This window comes from Molossus molossus, unplaced genomic scaffold (assembly GCF_014108415.1).
Source record: "Molossus molossus isolate mMolMol1 unplaced genomic scaffold, mMolMol1.p scaffold_m16_p_20, whole genome shotgun sequence".
In the NCBI taxonomy this organism is placed as follows: Eukaryota; Metazoa; Chordata; class Mammalia; order Chiroptera; family Molossidae; genus Molossus; species Molossus molossus.
In genome coordinates, this window is record NW_023425356.1 from 32873787 (window position 1) to 32894020 (window position 20234).

General features: G+C 39.6%; 1 protein-coding gene across 3 annotated transcripts in view; it reads left to right on the plus strand.

Annotated features, from left to right (window-relative positions):
- Positions 1-13038, plus strand: part of C4BPA (complement component 4 binding protein alpha) — a 35311-nt gene extending 22273 nt beyond the window's left edge. For all 3 annotated transcript variants that reach the window (XM_036273653.1, XM_036273654.1, XM_036273656.1), the window contains exons 7-12: positions 636-818; positions 4717-4917; positions 6384-6572; positions 10551-10715; positions 11957-12132; positions 12656-13038. In XM_036273653.1, the coding sequence (XP_036129546.1) occupies positions 636-818; positions 4717-4917; positions 6384-6572; positions 10551-10715; positions 11957-12132; positions 12656-12874 (1133 nt within the window). In that variant the 3' untranslated portion in view covers positions 12875-13038. The remainder of the gene's footprint in view (positions 1-635; positions 819-4716; positions 4918-6383; positions 6573-10550; positions 10716-11956; positions 12133-12655) is intronic.
- The last annotated feature ends 7196 nt before the right edge of the window (positions 13039-20234 follow it).

Here is a 20234-nt window from a genome sequence, read left to right on the forward strand (position 1 = left end):
AAAGGCTTTAACCAGAAGATTTAATGTGTTGCATTTTACAAAGATAACTGGCAGCAGAATGGCTGACAGTTTGAAGTAGGATGACCTTTAACCCATAGGCACCATCCAGCCAAGAAGTGAAAATGGCTCCCACTGTAGCCATGGCAGTGGGCCTGGAAAGAAGTTGAGGGTTTGTAGAGGAAATAAGGTGGTAAGACTTGACTGACGGCTGGAGCGGGGGTAGTTTGTTCTTCACCTGTGAGGGTGCAATCGCTGATGCCTCGGCTGCTGCATCATCATGAACATCATATAATTACCACTGGCCGCTGACCCAACACCAAAATCATCCAAGAAAGTAGGTCATTATAAGGGGAAGATTTAAGACTTTGAGATAGGTGTTTCTTCTGGGTTATATATAGCCAGTTTTTCTTGAGAAGTATGAGGACATTGGAGTTATCCAGAGACCTCATTTTACTGAGTGTGTGTGTGTGTGTGTGTGTGTGTGTGTGTGTGTATAATACTTTTAAACATGTTTTCCTTGTATCTACTTGACATGTGCTATATCAGGCTTTTGCATTATACTTGAAATTGGCAATAGCGGTAATAGCCTTATTTTCTCTTTTACAATCCACTCCTCTTTTCTTATGATTTTTTAGAGGTCACCTGTCCTCAGCCAAATATTAACTATGGAAGGATAGCCACTGGATTCAGACCCACCTATATTTACAGAGACACTGTTTCATTTGAGTGCAATAAAGGTTTTACCCTCAAAGGCAGCAGTGTAGTCCATTGTGACGCTGATGACAACTGGAATCCCCCTCTTCCCATCTGTGAGATAAGTAAGTATGAGCCATATAGGAATTTCAATGTTTGGCATCTAAAGATACCCAGAAATGTTGCTGAGGGCATAGTCATATGCCTAAGCCTACTTGAATCACAGTAAAAATTTAAATTTAGATTGGTGATTTTCTTTCTTATTTATCTATTTATTTATTTTTGTTGGAAGAAACAAAATTACAGTACACTGATTACAGTACACTGTGCAGGGTCATCCAGGTCACAAAAGGCTGCCACAGGTAGCTGGGCAGATGCACATTCTAAGGGCAGACATTAGCACTGTAGACATTGTGCGTCAGTATATTGATTTCAACCATTTTCTTGCAGTTAATAGAAAATTCTTTTGTTCTGACAAAATAATTGTATTTTGATTATTGTTTTGAAAGGTCAATAAAGTGTCCTGAGTGGGGAAAAATGCCTTTTTCAAACTTACACAAAAGTACTGTATAGACTGACTATGATTCCGACATTCTGAAATTATAAACTCATGTGGATCGTGAAAAATAACAAATACCATATGATCTTACTTATATGTGGAATCGAAAGAAGAAAACAAAACAAACAAACAAAATAGAAATGGACTCATGGATACAGAGAACAGACTAATGGTTGCCAGAGGGGATGGGAGGTGGGACTGGGTGAAAAAGTGAAGGGACTAAGAAGTACAAATTGGTAGTCACAGAATAGTCACAGGGATGCAAAGTATAGCACAGGGAATATAGTGAGTAATATTGTAATAACTATGTATGGGGCCAGGTGGGTACTTGAAATATCAGGGTACCACTTTGTCAAGTATATGATTGTCTAACCACTATGCTGTACACTTGAACCTAATAAGGAATTATATTGACTGTAAACTGTGATTGACAAATAAAACAATAATGTAGATAGTAATAATGATAATTTGGCCCTAGTCTAGGTATATAACAAGAATTTGCTCAATGAATCCTCCCAAGAATTGTGGACACTATTATAGAAGAGGAATCTCTTTATCAAAGTTAAGTGACTTGCTCAAAGTCATACAACTAGAAATGAGAGGAAGCCACTTATGCCTTGTGCTCTTACTTGTATCCTCATTCAATGTCAAGAACCTTGCCCTGAGGACTTCTGGAATAGTGGTGTAAAGAGCTTGGGAAAATCTCTCTTCAGTCTATTAAGTGGTCATAATTAACAATGACAGCCATTTAAGGTCTCTGGAGATTGATAAAAGGAGTTACTGTAAATTAATAAGCATTTATCTAGCAAAATGTATGGAGACTTAGAACAAACAGTGGGAGGGCATTACATTAGAGCAAAGGTGTATCCCCATGTCCCCAATAGTCTTGTGGGAGGACTATTTTCAGTGGGCTCATGAGTGGCAATTTCCATCTTCCCCAACTTGCTGGGGTGGAATAGCTATTTAGAATGGATTTGGCTTCCAGTGAACATCTTGTGATGGCATTGTCCAGAGCTCCATGCTTCAGGTGGCAGCAGCCAGACATTAGCATCTCTTCCTCCACCCTGACCTTCATTGTGTAGAGAGAATCCAAGTTGAGCATCTGGTGACAAATTCAGATGCCCTCTCCTGCCTTTCAGGAGAGCTGCTCCAGTGGATTTGGCAGCTAAGAGCCACCTCCCATCTTTCCCAGCTTCCTAGAGTAGAATGATTATTATGGGAAGAATTGACAGCCAGTGAACACTGGCAGATCTCATTCTCCCTGGCTCTAGGCTGTGGAATAGCTATGTTTGTTGATGGGCACAGTCTAGTGACAGTACCAGTTCTTACTTCCCCTCCTTCCTGCCCACAGTTCCTACACCATAGGAAAGACTGTGGTGGGGCAGCTGGTAAAGAACAATTCTCCCATGTGTTTTCATCTCCTGATCCATAGCACAAGGGTTCTGCCATAGAAGATTTGTAGCCAGCCTCAAAGTCTATCAATGCCCTCCCTGCCCCAGCTGAGGAATTTGACTTTAATTGGATCTGACTGCAAAACAATTTATGCCCCCAGGGAGTTGTCAAAAACAACAGAGCAATCAGCTAATAATTCGTGAAGGTTAACAGCTGTATGTAATACTGATAAAGGCAGACCAGCAAAAAGCTTAGTAGGAAAGAGACAAAGAAAAACCAGTCATCACTGCTAGTAGGTTGTGCTCTCTTGGGAGCACCATTATACATTACATGATTTGGGGGAAATAAACTTAAATGCACTTGTACAGTCAAGTCAGTAAGCAAATAAGGAGACAATAGCAATAACAACAGGTCCTGAGGTGGGGGAGGGGAATCAATATCCTAAGTTGCTACAGCATATTATCTAACATATGCAGTTTTCAACAACAACAACAAAACGACCAGAAATGCAAAGAAACAGGAAAGAGTGACCCACACCACACACACACACACACACACACACACACACACACACACACAAGATGATGCAAAATGCCTTTAGGGGGCCCACATGTTGGACTTAGCAGAAAAGAAGTTCAAAGGAGTTATTATAAGTATGTTCAAAGATTCACATGACCAACTGGTGTTACTTGCTTTCACCATGAAGAAGTTCCTTTAGTATCTCTTGTAAAGTGGTCTTCTGGCAACAGTAAGATACCTCTTTACCCCCATCAGCATGGCTATAATAATAAAGATAAACGATAACAAATGTTGGTGAGGATGTGAATAAGTTGGAAGCCTCATATCCTGCTGGTGGGAATGTAAAATGGTGCAGCCATTTTGGAATAGAGTTTTCACAGTTCCTCAGAAGTTTAAGTTACTCTATGACCCGACAATTGCCCTCTTAGGTAAATACCTGAGGAATAAAAACAGATGTCCACACACAAACATATTATGTTGACAGCAATGTTGTTTATAATAGCCAAACACCCAAATGCCTGTCAACTAAAAAATGGATAAACCGAAAGTGCCACATGCATATAGTGAAATATCATTTGGCAATTGAAATGAATGAAGTACTGATATATGCTGCAACATAGAGGAAACTGGAAAACAGTATGCTAAGTGAAAGAAACCAGTTACCAAAAAACTCCACACATTATATAATTCCACGTATTTGAAAAGTCCAGAATGGGTAAATCCATATATAGAGGAAGTATATTTGTGACTCCCAGAGCTTGGGGTGGGATGAGAATAGAGAGTGACTACTAATGAGTACAGAGTTCCTTTGGGGGTTGATAAAAATATCCTAAAATTGGATAGGGATGATGGCTGCACAACTCTGTGAACACACTTAAACCCATTAGATTGTATATTTTAAATGGGTGAGAATTTTATGTTATATGGCTTGTATCTCAATAAAAGTGTTAGAAAAGAACCTTACCCTGTATACCATTTAAAATGTCTGGAGATAAAATGTAATAAACATTCAACTTGGCAGATATTTGATTATATTCCCAGTCGTATTAGGGAAGATAAAGAGGACAAGACACAAGGTCCAGACTCAGAAGATGCTTGGAGTATTTTTGTTCTTGATCAGCCCTTTAATGAATAAGTGTCTAGTGTCATCTGGATGAGGGGAATGACTTGTCTATTTTTCCCAGTCAGTCAGGAAATAAGAAACTTGAATTTATCTGGCAGTTTTCTGGCCACATCTACCTAGTAAGCCTAATGCTTTGATTCAGAGACTCAACTTTCTGAAGTACAATGAGGAGGAAAGAGAATTACCATTTTGGATAGTTGGCATGACACACAAACCATTTGGTAATAATTTTAGTAAGAACCTCTCTGGTGTTGCGCACAGGTCTATTTGGGCACATGTCTATGTGTGTTTTTTAGGGTGGCTGATTTATCAGCCATGGCAGGCTGGTTAATGGCTAAATGAACACATCACACTCTTTGACAGGACTAGCTCATTGATCATGTTGCATCCCTAGTAACAGTGTCCTTTATCCTTGTTCTTTTATGAGCAGATAGTTGTCGTGGTTTACCAGTTATCCCACATGCTTCCTGGGAAAGATATGGCTATCAAATCCCAACAAAAGACAAACTATATGAAGCTGGGACCTCGTTGAAGTACCGTTGTCATTCGGGCTATAAACCTGCTGGAGATAAGCCTACGACTGTGAGTTGTCAGAAAAATTTGCAGTGGAGCCCATACGCAGAATGTGAGGGTGAGTTTCTGTTTTTAAAATATTTTAGTAAATTAAATGTCTAGTGTATTCTAGGATTTTCTACCTTAAATGAATATAATTGTATTCCTCAAGATAAATTTATAATTATATTAATTCAACAGAATGACTATTATTGCCAGAAGAGACCATAAAGGGCTGGGTCTTTGAGGGGTTGAGAAATTATAACCTTCCTAATCCCAGTTCAGAAGTCAAACATCATGCTGATTAGTATTAGCTTCATTACTGATAATGGTAGAAGGAGAATACAGTTTAACTATTGCCAGAGTCAGAGTCAGATACCCATTAGCCCTTTAAATCCTATTGCAGAATTCGGGGTGCTTGGTACGAGGAAGTCTGTGAAAGAGTCACAAACTCAATCAGCTGCAAGGTGACTTGTGTGTCATGTCTCTTGAGCATGGGACTGAAAGAACTGGGCCCTGTGACTGTCCGTAGCAGACAGACCGTGACCCAGTATTCTTGCCTCAGTAGGATAGAAAGGAGACTTTCTCCTGTCTCATTAGTAGAAGGCATTCCTTCATTTTCTGAGATGAGCGAGGGGCTGGAACACACGTAGAAGCAATTTTATGGGTCTCAGTGGAATTGACAGCAGAGGGAGAAAATATTTCCTTCAGCGTATCTATCAGAACCTTGCCATGACAGGAAACTTTATTCTACAAAATGGAATTTGAAAAATGTGAAATACATAAATAGTGAAAACTGGGAGCTTAGGTCAACCTATTGAAAAATTATTCATTTTGTATTGGGACTTATAGTTTAATTGTAATTATTCAGACTCATTGTGGGGAAATAGAATAAAAGGTTTTAATAAAATTACTGAATTAAAAATATATTTAACAAAAATTATTGCCACCACTTAAACAGCAAAGTATTGATTTATATAAGCCTTTGAGGACCTTCTTTAAAGAATGAAAAATAACATGTAATAAAGATATTTATTTTTTAATATAAGTGAATGTTTATACATGTTTAAGAAACTACTTTTAAATAATATCTTATCAATTTAATTATAGTTTAGTTACAATTTTGATATGGTTGTGGGAGGAGGCAAGTACCACATTTACCTATGCCACCATCTGGACCGGAAACTGATATAAACTTTGAGAACATTCTTTCTTCTGTAATTGGGGAAGTATAAGTTATTTGAAAGCTTATTAATTATGTAACCCTACTGCAACCATAAGGGGATAAATGTCATTTGTCATTGCTCTTGAATAATTTTGAAAATTTACATTTTCTTCTAGGTTTGCTCTTGTCTTGAAGGCTCCTTAATCAAATTATTTAATTGGAGGGAAATGACTGGGTTGAATTACTTTAGCAAATCACATATCTCCTCCCCAATTTCTCTTCTGTGGTGAGCTCTTCCCAAGGTGGAAAGGAGATTATTAGCCTTAGGAGCCTCCTCATAGCGACTTTACTAACTATTAACCTCACTTTTTATTTTTTAGAGTTATGTTGCCCAATACCAGAGCTGAAGAATGGCAAAATCACTGAAAATAGAACACGTGGTTTGCCCAGTAACTGTGTCTATTTCTTTGGAGACGTAATTAAATATTCATGTTATGGGAGACGTCACTCTGAAGCTTCCTGCCAAGGAGATGGGACCTGGAGTCCTGAAACACCAACATGTGGAGAGAGTAAGAGCTTATGAAATTATGCTATTTTAGAAGTTTCTTCATATCAAAGTAATGGATATTATTAAGGGAAGGTTTCCAATTAGGTAAAAAGAATTTGTTTCCTCTGCATGATGCTTGGAGTGGATAAATTTGTTCAACAGCACTGTTTCCAGCCCAAATCTCTCTCTTTGTTCACCCAATGGTTCCCATTTTCTTGACCTTCCTGGTTTCCTTTTCTGAATCAGTGAAATTAGGCCACATCTAATAGATCAGTCAGACTTTTGAATTATTGCATTCTGTTTCTTGGTATTTATTCTCTTCTCCTTTTTTCTTTCTGGTCCATATGCTAACATGCAGAACAAGACTCACTAATATGTTTGAATCTGCTTTTCCAAACTTACTTCCTTTCTCCTGATGCTTCTAAGCCCTTCTTCAGACTCTCACCAAGAGCACTTAAGTGCTAAACACAATCCTTCCTTCTCCCATTGTTTTTCCATAACCCTAGTGATGATCAAAAACATTACTTCTACCTGAATAGTGATTCCTTTTCTTGCCTTGTGAAAAGGAGCCCAAAGGAGCATCAAAGTGAGCAGGCATCAGTTGCAGTTTAAAAATCAGTGGGAACCTTATCTTCCCTTATTGAAGTGTTTCTACTTTGCCTACCAGGGATTTTCTATCTGCAGATGACAGAGTTCAGGGATTAGAAGCACATTTTACCCAAATGTTCACTTAGAATGAATATAAGTAGGACTACTCATGCTTATGGCTTTTGGTTTCTGGGCTCATGGACTTCATTTTTTTTTCCTTGTTGGGGACCCAGTACCGTATAAAGGTCGATCTTTGATTAAAGTGAATACTGTGTTCTCAAAGATATTGTAAGTAATATTGTAAAGACTCATTATTGTAAAGTATTGTCTCTCAACTGACACTTCAGGTAAGCCTTTAACAGGCTGTCCCAATGTTCTAATAGGTCTGCAGGTTCTGGGTGACACAGTCTATAATATAAGTAGTGCATTTCATGGTCATGTCCCAATACCACACCTCTTCTGCTATGAGTGACATGTAGTGGGATCCTATGCCAGTTGTTTAAACACTCTGTGTAATCCTTCAGATAACAGTGCTGACTGAAGTCCTGCCGGCAGGAAAGGCAAACCCATATCTTATTCCAGGTATGGGTTGTCTATTTTTGTGAGAATAAAGAGCTGTCCCTAGGTGGAAGGGGATCCATTATAGTAATCTTACTACCAAGTGACTTTTTGGTTGTCTCACGGGATGGTGTCATATCAGGGATTTATCATTGTTGCTGACAGGTTGGGTATTCAGTGACAGCAATGGCTAGTCACCTTGATAAATAGGAGTTGATGTTGGGATGATGCTTGTCCTTCATCCATACCACATGGCCACTTTATCCTTTTCCTCTTGTGACAGCTCTGCTGAGGCCAATGACAGAGGATGGAGGACTTCAACTGGCTGAGACATTGTTTTTACTCGGTTGTTTAATGCCTCTTCAATTGGGTGTACTTGGCTGGTGTTAACAGGCAAAATAAAAACTTGACACTTACGGGCCACTCCCACATGCCCAGTCACCTGCTTCTACCCCAGATCTCCTTGTGCTCACTCTTTCAACCTTTGTCCTTAAGTGCTCTAACAGATGAACCATTCATTCTAGGCCACAAACCCCAAGACTAAGCAACATGCCAGAAATTATATTTCAATAAATATATAATTCTCTGCTGCAGCGCATGGCCTTGCTTCAGGATTTCGAAGGTCTATGGCAGTGGTTCTCAACCTTCCTAATGCCACGACCTTTTAATACAGTTTCTCATGTTGTGGTGACCCCAACCATAAAATTATGTTTGTGACTTCTTCATAACTGTAATTTTGCTATTGTTATGTCTTAGGTGACCCCTGTGAAAGGGTCATTCTACCCCCAAAGGGGTTGCGACCCACAGGTTGAGAACCACTGGTCTATGGTGTGAATGTCCCATTGACATTTGAATCTGTTCCTACCATAGCCACTTCATTACACTACATTCTGCAGGGTCCTAGGGCCAAGCAATAGAGATAATTTGATTGCTGACTGAACTTGCTACAGAACCCTCTCCTAACTTGTGCTCCATTTATACCTGACCATCTTTTGTGTCACCTAGCATATGGGTTAGAATAGTATTCCCAAGTGTGGAATATGCTGCCTCTATAATCTGAAAAGGCCTTTTAGAGATTGTGATTCTTTCTTTGTGGTGGGATGTGCAATTTAGAATAATTTGACCTTAGTGTAGTTGTGATAGCCTAGCATGCCCTGAAACCTGGACCTCTAACAAGTTTACTGATGTGGCAAACTTCTGAATTATTACCTTCTGTACTCTGGAACATCATCATGTAAATTGTAAAAACCCAGTCTTTGTCATCTTGTACTTCTCCTGTGTCTCCTTTACTACTCACACATAACACTGACAGTAATTCTGGTCACCAAATATGTGGGTAGTTTTCCCCACATCACACAATTCTCAAGACACCAACTGGGTGTCCTTCAATTTACTCAGTCATGACACTATCTACCTGGAGATAGCATCATATCACACAGGTTAAGGGCTCACACAAGACTGGTCCCACCCCACTTCAGATGCCAGCCACAAGTAGTAGGTCCCCATATTACCCCCAACTTGGCTACAAATGAGAGGTTCCGTTGACCCCTTTCTTGTGTTTGATTAACTTGCTAAGTGGCTCACAGACCTCAAGGAAATACTTACGTTTACCCGTTTATTAAAGGATATGATAAAGGATACTAATGAATAGCCAGATGAAGATACATAGAGCAAAGTCTGGGACAGTGCCAAGCATAGAGCCCCTGTGCCCATGGAGTTGGGGTGCTTTACCCTCCCAGTAGGTGGATATGTTCACCCACCTGGAAGCTCTTTAAACTCCCTACTAATAGGATTTATCCAGGACCCCACCCAGAGTGACCTCATTACAACAAAAGATGCTCCTAGTGTTCTTAAAATGTAGGAAATTGCAAGGGTTTTAGGAGTTCTGTGCCAGAAACTGAGGGCAGAAATAGTTTTGATGATCTCACATCATGCTAGCATCTTCTTGTTCATTCAGTAAAATTAACATTATGTCATTGATATACCGGATTAACATGAAATTCTGTGGATGTCCAGATGTTCATGAAAATTTCAGACTATCATGAGAGATGCAGGTGAGTTTTCATAGCCCAGGGCTAAAATTGAAAATGTATGATCTTGACCCTTCCATGTGTATGTGAGCTATTTCTGATCTTCTTTCCTGATAGGATGGGCAAGAAGGCCTTTGCTCAATCAGTGGCCTCATGTACCTGAAGACATATTAATTTGCTCTAAAAAAGATAACTGCGTATGATATACTAGCTCCAACAGGAGCTAAAATGCTGACTTTTCAATAGTCTACTGTAATCATTCAGAGTTCTGATTTTTGTAGTAGACAGAATGGGGAAATAAATGGATATATGAGGGGAATGACCACTTCTGCATCTTTAGTTCTTTAAGAGTGGCACTAATTCTTCCTTTTCTACTACATATATATTAATGTATTTCAAAGCAAATTTATTGGAGTGACATTGGTTAATATGATAAATATTTTAAATTTACTTTCTTTGCTTCAAGAAGGAGGGATCTAGGTTAGATCAATGGCTTCTACTTGGCCTTTTGGATATGATTGCTTTTAATCCTTCGTCAACAACCAATATGGATATTGGACCAATTACCAATTTTGTTTATTCAGATTATACTTTTGAAGATAATGGAAATGACCACCATGTGGTCTAGTAGGGTGCCATGATGGTTCTTCAGCCTGAGGCTTACAGGAGGGTAGTGCAGGTACTCGTGTTTGGCTAAGTGGTCCTGTGGGCAGAGAAGATGTCAAGACAGGACAAAGCCTTCTACAAGCCACACAGATTCTAGGATACATTGCTTTTTACATTCTATTAGCTCAAGCTCTCTCACTTCATGTCTTACCATCAAGGTTGCAGTTATCCTCCTTACATTGCTCACGGACGTCACCAACAAACTTCAACCTTTTTCGTAAATGAGATTAAATATGAATGTGACGAAGGATATGCTCTGGTTGGAAAGCCCACACTGTCCTGCAGTTATTCACGCTGGTCAGGTCCAGCCCCTCAATGTAAAGGTAACTCCAGCCCATGGCTAAGAGGGTGGAACTGTCATGAAGGGATTGAGAACAAAGTTTCTTTTCAGATAGACAGAGTACAAAAACATTTAATTTATTTATTTTAAATAAATACTACATTTAAATAGTACTGAGCCCTGGCCGGTTTGACTCAGAGGTGGGAGCGTCAGCCTGCCAAGCAGTGAGTCTCGAGTTTGGTTCTGGTCAAGGTCACGTACCTCAGTTGCAGTTTGTCCACAGTCCTGGTCGGGGTCATGCGGGGTACAACCAATCGGTTTGTCTCTCTCATATTGATGCTTTCTCTTTCTCCTGCTCTCTCCCTCCTTTCCCCCCACTCTATCTGAAGATAAATGGAAAAGTATCCTTGAGTGAGGATTAAAAGAAAAAAAAAGTACCCAATGTAAGAAAGTACAAGGGACATACAGAAAAAATTAATCTCCCCTTCTTTCTTCCAGTTACAAAATTTAGCCTCCTCCGACTTTCTTGTATTTTTCTGGAAATAGTCTACAGGTGTAACTGTGGCCTGTAGCAAAATTTTCATGGAACTTGCTCTGGTATGAATGTAGGCTCTCAGGGGCTAATTGCAAACACCAGGAAGTGACAGGTGTTTGCAGCAGAGCCCCATGCCCTGCAGGGCACCCCTGCCAACCATGGGGGCCTGTGGTGTGGGATTCCCAGTTTGCAACCTGTTGTGCGGACAGGAAGAGTTAAGATCAGGTCTGCATTTTACATGCACACAGGTTTAATATCACTTTGCCATCAACAACTCCAGGAATTATTTACCACCATTGTCTCCATTGCACATGGTAGGATAATAGGCAAGAGAAAAAATATCCTTAGTGTCTTGTAGGGATCACAATATGAGGGATAGTTGCTTTGACAGCTGAGAGTCTAGGCTCAAGTGCCTTTTTTTATGCCCGGTCATGGTATTTAACGTCTTGTTATGTCTTAAACTAGTTTCTTCATCTCTCTGTACCTCATTTTCTCCTAGATAAATGGGAATAATAACAGTGCTCACTTCATAGAGAGAAGTGAGACTGACATGAGGTAATCACATAAAATGCTTGGCTCTGAAGACTGTGTGAGCCGATGCTCACAGAACATGTGAGCTAATATGACTGCTATCAAGGGTTAAAAAGATACAATTAGCAGCACCCACATGTAGCTCATCTGAATAATCCTAGCCTGTTATCATGTCTTTTCGTTAGATTTCCAAATGCTTAACTGTGCTTTTGTTGTAGCTCTGTGTCCGAAACCAGAGGTTGAACATGGAAAGCTGTCTGGGGATCAGAATCAGTTTGTTGAATCTGAAAATGTCACCATCCAGTGTGACTCTGGCTATAGTGTGGTTGGTCCTGAAAGTATCATCTGCTTAGAGAACGGGACCTGGTACCCAGAGGTGCCCAAGTGTGAGTGGGTAAGTGGAACAATTCTAGGAGTTTTTGTGTTACCTAAAAATGGTGCCACCCCATAGCACTGTCCCAGCCAGCAAAGGCGAGATCTGACTGGCCAGGACTCAGTTCCGAGTCATTCACAAGAATGCTCTTGTTTTTTCTTGAAGTAGTCTGGTCCATTAGGGTGGCAAGTTTTCATACTCTCAATTGAGAACAGGACAAACCAAGCCCCTTAAGGACAGGAGGTTCTCAGAAAGCTGGGCATACTGACTTCCTAGTTTTCTATTCTAGACTATATAACACACTGTATTCCATTTCTGGGTGGTTAGCCAAAGGAGCCTCTGTCCCCACAGAGGTCTTCTGGGAAGCTGTCTCAGAACAGATCTATATCCTTTGGGAAGACTATGGTGGTGGACGAGGTGTTTGCTGGTTTTCCTGCTCACCCATCAGTCCTGGAGCTGGTCTTGGACCTGCTCCTGTAATCCTGCATTGTCATGACCTGGAGAGAAGCCTCTCAACCACACCCACTACCTATGTCTCTTTCAGGAGCTCCCTGAAGGCTGTGAGCAAGTTCTACCAGGCAGAAAACTCATGCAGTGTCTCCCAAGAGTGGAGGATGTGAAGATGGCTCTGGAGTTACATAAATTGACTTTGGAAATTGAACTCCTCAAACTACAGCTAGACAAGGCGAGGAAATCCTCTCCGGAGTCACCGCTGTGTTTTTTCCCAGGAGAAAAAGGTACCTTGGTACCTTCCATTCATTAGGGATCCCTTTAGTTTAGCAACTCTCCCATCTTTTTGGCACCAAAATTCATTGTAATAAATATCTAGAAAGGATAATTTGCTATTTTTTTTTTTTTGTTAGTGCTTTGAGATTATAGAATTATTGATCATTTTATGCCTCACTTTTTTGCTTTTTTGGATACAAAGTGCACTTTTTTTTCCATTAAAAAGTTACTTATTGAACACAATTTTGTCTTTGTGGTTATTAGCTCTTGGTGAAATGAGGTTGGTAAACAAACCCATGATATACAGTTTTAATGTTATTGTATGGTCTTGAACATGGACTTGAGTTCACATCAGTTTCATCAGGATCACTTTTATTTCATAGTTCCACATGCACAAATCACTCAGCTCCTCAGTTTTTAGGTGAAATATCAACATATTCCCAAAGCCTTTCCTATTTGAAGGGAGTTTTACCCTGTTCTAAACCTGTATGCACTTGGTCCACGACCCACTAACACCTCTGGACTTTTGTCTCACACGGAGGACATCTGTGTGTCTGACCCACTTAGTTCATCCTCAGAGAGCAAACTCTTAAGGACTGATGAATGTGAAGCCCACATGGCAGCCACCTATGTATTTTCAAGTCCTCTATCTGATGTGGTCCTCATTGTCATTAATAGAAAAGTAAAAAGCCTTGTCACACACCAAAAGGTCACAGGTTTGAATCCCGGTCAAGGGCACGTACCTGGGTTGCAGGTTCTATCCCCGGCCCGGCTGGGGTCATGTGGGGGGCAACTATTTGGTATGTCTCTCTCACATCGATGTTTCTCTCTCTCTCGCTCGCTCTCTCTCTCCCCACTCTTTCCCTCCCTTCCACTCTAACTAAAAATCAATGGAAAAATATTTCCGGTTGAGGGTTCACAAAAACAAATAAATGGATGAATGAATGAATGAATAAATGAATAAATAAATAAATAAATGAAAAACCTTGAGCAACTACCCCACACATGAGGAGAAACCCCATATGAGTCACTTTTATATCTCAGAGTATTTTAGAGGCTTTATTCCTTCAACTCACCACATTTTCCAACTTTGCTTCTGAAATCTCTCTCTCATTCATATCTCATACTCTTTGGTTGTCTCATCTCTCTTTTGTACATAGAACTCTATGAGCAGTATTGGCTTTTTTTCTTTGGTTTAATTACTCCAAATATATTGCAATGAGGCTACGGTGTATAGTATGGTTTCACTGAATTACAGATATCACAGAGGGGCTTGAACTGTTTGAGGAACCAGCTTAAATTGGAAGGTTTCTATTCAAGGTCTTAAAAGCCATTACCTATTCCTGCCACTAGGAATTCATTTTGGTTGATGTTTACATTGGGTTTCCCCTGAGACAAGTGTTTGTGGGTAACTAATTTCCTCTGTACCTGAGTGGAGTAGTACGACAAGGGAGGGAGGACAGCCTAAAAAGAGATCATTATTAGGAGGTCATTGCTGGTGCTATCAGAAGCTCAATTATGCCGACTGCCTTCTGAGAGCATGTAGAACATGACTGTGAGTTGTTTTTCCAAGGACAAGGATCTTGGTACTATCTACCAATTCTCTCTCCTCATTGGTAAAGGCTTGCTCTGGCAACATTAACTCTCAAGCACATCTAATCTATACTATATTCTAGCTAGGAAGGTTCCCAAGGACTGGGATCACCATTAGGAACAGAGACATGAGTAGCCAATGGCACTATGGGGCTTATTTACGGTAACCTCCAGGGCAGAGCACAGAGGGCCTCTTCTACAGTTGTTTTTTCTCTATGGCTCTCTGCCAATGTGTGGTTTTATTCTATCACTCTTTCTCTACTCAAATCTCTCATTTGTCTTTACCAGACTCCTACAAACATTTGCTTTAGTTGCCTTAACGTAACTCCCTTCATTTTTGAGAGTGAGCTATTTAGTTTTCCTTCCCCCACTGGGCTCTGTGCCTATTCTGGCATCTCTTGTTATCTGAATTCTCACAAGTAGAATATTTGTTAACACTGCCTACAAAACAACTAAAATTTACCAACAAGTCAACAAACCACTATAACAAATATTGGTTCTCCCCTTTTTGTTTGGGGTATGAGGATATAGCTTGAGCCACAGGGATGCCCTGAGACAGTCTGTGAATAGGGTTGCATCGCTGTCATCTGCTCTCATTCCTTAATGCCTCAGATATTATATGTACCATCTTCACATTATTCACTGAAAATATGATCTAAAAAAAAAAAAAAGGAAAAATACTGTTAAGAATGTGGGTAACCTGAGAAGGCTTAGAAAAGCTATATGAGAAGAATTTACAGGAGAGAAACTTATTCAACCTGGTGCTCATTGAAGATTTGAGAGAAGGGAGGAAAAGGAGCCTGGATATTTCATACCCAAAATTTAAAACACACAGAAAAATAATTACCATTGCCTTATGAAGGGGGAGTGGGATGATGAATCATTTCAAAAAAATTGATTTCCCATCATAGTCTTCTGTTAGTAGGAGCTGTGTAATTGTAAGCAAAGGAAACACAAGCAGATGCCCATTTTGTTTATGTCTGTAGCTACTTCCAACATTAGTAGGATCTGGAAACAAAAACATTGACCAGTTCCTTGGGCTTAGATGTGGATTGATGTCATGTAATTGGTAATTCACTCACTGGCTCTCACCAATTCTCACTCACCTTCTTTCATCAGCAAGAGTGTCTATAACCCTCCGTCTGCCTTCCTTGCCAACCAACCTCACCTAGAAAACTCTTCATTTGTTAAGTAATAATTTAAAAAACATGACTTTGTTCATTTTATTTTGTTATATACTAGTTGAATTACTTTTCTATTACATTATCATTTACTGTCACATTATTTTATTGTTTTTTAAGTTATAGTACATGCTTCCTCTAGAATAGATTAAAACCTAATTTGTATTTGATACTGTGTAGTATTATTGCATAGTGTGTGCAATTATACTTACTAATGAGTTAGCTGACTGTTAGATAATTATATAGTCGATATTTTAAATGCATTATATAGGTAGAAATCCTTGGTAGATTTTTGTAGCTGTGTTTAAGAATGATTTACTGATATAGAGAAATTGGTTTGGATATTGGAGTGGGTTGGGAAAGTGAAAAAGCTAAGTATGTTTATATTTTCATGTTATTAATGTGCTCAGATAAATAGTTATCAATCTCAAGCTTCATTCTGTTAGTTGTACAGAAGAAATAGTTGAGGCTTTCACAAAATAGAGGCAGACTCCGAGAGAGCAGGCTGGCAGCTGTCCAGGGTGGGGTGAGGAACCTGGGTTGGGGGTGTAGAGGGATTGAGCAAAAAAAAAAAAAAGGAGAGAGAAAGAAAACTCACAGACACAGACAACAGTGTGGTGATCACTGGTGAGGGTGTTGTGGAGGGGGAGGAGAAGGAGGGTATAGAGGAGATAAATGGTAATGGCTGGAGACTTGACTTGGGTTGGTGAACACAGTACAGTGCCAAGATGATGTGTTGTAGAATTGTGCACCTGAAACCTAAGCAATTTTGTCAACCAGTGTCACCCAATAAATTCAATAGAAAAGAAATAGTTGAGGCTTTTATGATTTGATTTTATTTTTGGTTAATCCTCACCTGAGGATATTTTTCCACTAATTTTTAAAAAGTGTGGAAGAGAGGGAGGGAGGGAGGGAGAGAGAGAGAGACAAACATCAGTAAGAGAGACACATCCATCAGTTGCCTCCTGTGTGACCCCGACCAGGGCCCCGGACCAGGGCTGGGGATGGAACCTGCAACCCAGGTACATGCCCTTGACCTTCACACTGATATGAATTGTTCCTCCAATTTTTATTCTTTTTTAAAATTCCCTTTAAAAATTATCTGAAATAATACAAATATATACAAATAAATATTAAAATAACAATAGCTCAAGTCCATTACATTTTTTTAACTTACATTTTAAATTTAAACTTCATAATCTAAATTTTAATTTTTGTATCTAATTGTATTTATTATAAACCACATTACAAGTGCAACTATTTCTTGACCTACAACTTCATCTTTAAAATTAATTTTAAAAATATATAAATATTTAACAAATTAGTGTACTAACCAGCCCCACGCAATTCCTTTTTCCTACTCCCAGAGAACCATTGTCACCTCTTGTATTTATTTTCTCCCTGGTATTTATCACCATATTTTTAGGTAATATATTTTTTATTTTTTAAATAAATCATCCATTTATCTATAAATCACAAAGATTTAATCATCTTCTAATTTAATCATCTGCCTTTTCTCCTTTCTTCCAAAATAATTATTGCACGATTTTAGTTCCATTAATAACTTTTGGATGTTATGACTGCACTAAATCAAGTAGTATTCTGTGAGCATGTTTCCTTTCTTTACAAACTTGCTTTTGTTTTGTTCTGGTGTGATAGTGCCCTTGTTAGTGATGTTTGCTGGCTTGCTTAGTTTTCCATTTCCAATGTTCTAATTTCTTAAATGCTCTAATAAAGTTTTCACTCTATCAAATTTTTTCAGTGTCTGGAGACACCAAATGCTTATCAACTTTTTCCTCGTTCTCATGGACTTTTCTCCAAAATTCCCTCGGCTTTATATTCTAACCCTTTTGTTGAATTTTTAAAATTTCTTTTAAGAACACTTAATAACATTATCAAAAGATTTTTTCATTTCTTTCTTTTAAAAAATTTATCCTGACCTTTTTACTTAGATTCATTCTTGTCTCCATGAAGCTATTTGTAGTAGAGACATATTATTTACCCCCCCCCCCCCGGCAAACCTATGCTAGTAATCATTGGTTAGTTGTTCTTTTGCAACTCCAAAAATGTGGGTTCAACTGCTTGCCACAACAAAAGCCAAACTCATGAGACAGGTGCTGATGCAAAAGGAAAGAGGTTTATTCAGGTACCATGCAACCTGGGAAGATAGTGGAATCCCATCTCAAAGATCATTTTCCTTTCCTGCTCAAGTCCAAGGTTCTTATAGGTATAGAGAGAGGAGGACTTTTTCTCTATTTATTATTTTGCTAGCTTTTGGCACCCTTTGGTCCTGTCCATTCATCTTCCTAGCTTTTGGCATGCCTAGTGTAAGAGCCTCCCCCGATGCCATCTTGGTCAATGGAGGAGACTCTGTGGCACTCTGACTGTCTACACTTTTATAAAAATGGGGCCTGAATAATCTTATTTATGGTTCTGTGTATATGAACAAACTTGGCTGATGTAGGCCTACTGCAGAGTGATGAAATGGTGAGTCTTTTAAAATTAAAGTGTGGATATAACAGAGACTGCTAATTGTTTACCTATATTAATCCTCCTTTTTCTAGTAAAGAACCACTTTCATCATTTTAAATATCAACAGGACACATGGCTCCTCAGCTGGAGCTTCCTTGGAGCAACCTCTGAATGGGAACAACTTCTTGTTCACCTTCTTTTTTTTCTTTTATCCTCACCTAAGGACTTTCTTTGCACTTATCTTCAGATAGAGCAGGAGGGAGAGAGGGGGAAAGAGAGGGAGAAAGAAACATCGATGCGAGAGAGACACACTGACTGGTTGCCACCCACACAACCCCGACTGGGCTGGGGATGAACCGCAACTGAGGTATGTGTCCTTAGCGGGAACCAAACCTAGGACTCTCTAGTTTGCTGGCCGACGCTCTAACCGCTGAGCCAAACCAGCCAGGGCTCTGTTCACATTCTTTAAAAAAAAAAACTTCTTGGTCTCAATTTCCCCTTTCCCCACAAGAAATGCTGACAGGTTGCTGATAAGCCGACTTTGCCATGCTGAGAAGAGCACCCCATGGGATGTTGAAGCAATGAAGAGGAAGTGTTAGCATAGGTAGCTAGATATTAAAGAAGGAAGAGAGCAAAGGGAATCAGACATTAGTAAGCATAATAAACTGGGAAGCTGACTCCAAAACTGGAACTGCTTCACTAGGAAGTTAGAGCTTCACACGCTCCCCAGGGCATCCTGTGCCCTTTGGACCCGATTCCCCAAAGTGGGCATAGCAGTGAGGAATAAAAATAGCAGGAGAAATTCCTCTGCTGGGTGCATGCACAGTAAAAGCCAAGATGGTGAGCATAGACTCCTGTTTGTCTAGCCTGGGAAAAGGATAGAATTAGATAAGGGACACTTAACTCTGGAAGATCTCGGAAATAAATTGGTGAGCGGGGGGATCCACCAGAAATCCATGAAAGCCTGGAAAGTTGATTGATAAGTTTGAAGAAGTGCCTGGTTTATCCCAAGCTTGAAATTACATGATCAGCCTAACAAAGCTCCCACCTCTTGCTTGGTAACATGCACTTGCCCTATTTGTTTGTGCATTTTGTAGCAGCCATGAAGGTCTAGCAGCCACCTGCGGTCCATGGCAGACCACGTGGACTCCAAAGGACTAAGCTTTAATATGGCTCAGAATCTCTAGACAACAATCTTTGTTCTGGGCTTGATGAAGACAAGGCTGGACTTTTTCCACAGCAGGATGGAGGGAGATGAGACAATGGGAATCTGGGGGCAGCCTTCTATTTCCATCCAAATAACTCTTACCAGATCACAATCTCCTATAAGTGGGTCCCTGGGATGCTTTCCTTGCAATCCCATGTAAGAACATGATTTCCACCAGCAAGATTAGGGATCTGGTCTCTGCTTGACAATGTTGGGCAGAGCTGCTGTCCATCCTAAATGCTCTAATGCCTCTTTTTTCATGAAAGAAAAATGAAGTTCTACAGTGGAACCTTGGTTCTCAAACTTAGTTCACTCTGGTAAGCTGTGCAAGAAACAATTTGTTTAAAAACAGAATCATTTTTTCCCCATTAGAAATCATGTAATCTGTTCCAGACCCTCCAAATGATTCCCTGTTTTAAACTTTGTTATATACAGTACATGTCTAATGTACTGTTTAATCTATAAACAAACACTTCTTTTCTTAAATTTATTGAACTAGGCTTAAATGAATCACCTTTAGTACTCATCCAGGGGTGTCTTTCAGGAGGTCAGAATGCGGCATCTTTGCTTCCCCAGATATCACTGCCTCTGAAATGCTGTCATGGGGTAGCTGCTTTTTGTTAATGCAAATCAACAACAGTTTTTCTACCTCTAAAATTGCCTGTGATCATTTTCTCATGAGCACTTTCACACCTTTAGCAACATCAGCACTCTTGATGCCTCTTTATATTTTAAAATAGTGCTAATCATCCATCTTGCCAGCAACAAAAGCAAAACAAAACAAAAACCCAAAATACAAAACTATTCACAGCACCATTTCCAGAGATACTAACAACGCGCAGTTTAGCGGTAAACTGACTGGTACTTACACATTCTCTCATTTCTTTGTGGCCTGAGAGACGTTTTTTTGTCATGCTGATAAGTCAGCATGACAGTGTTGTCAG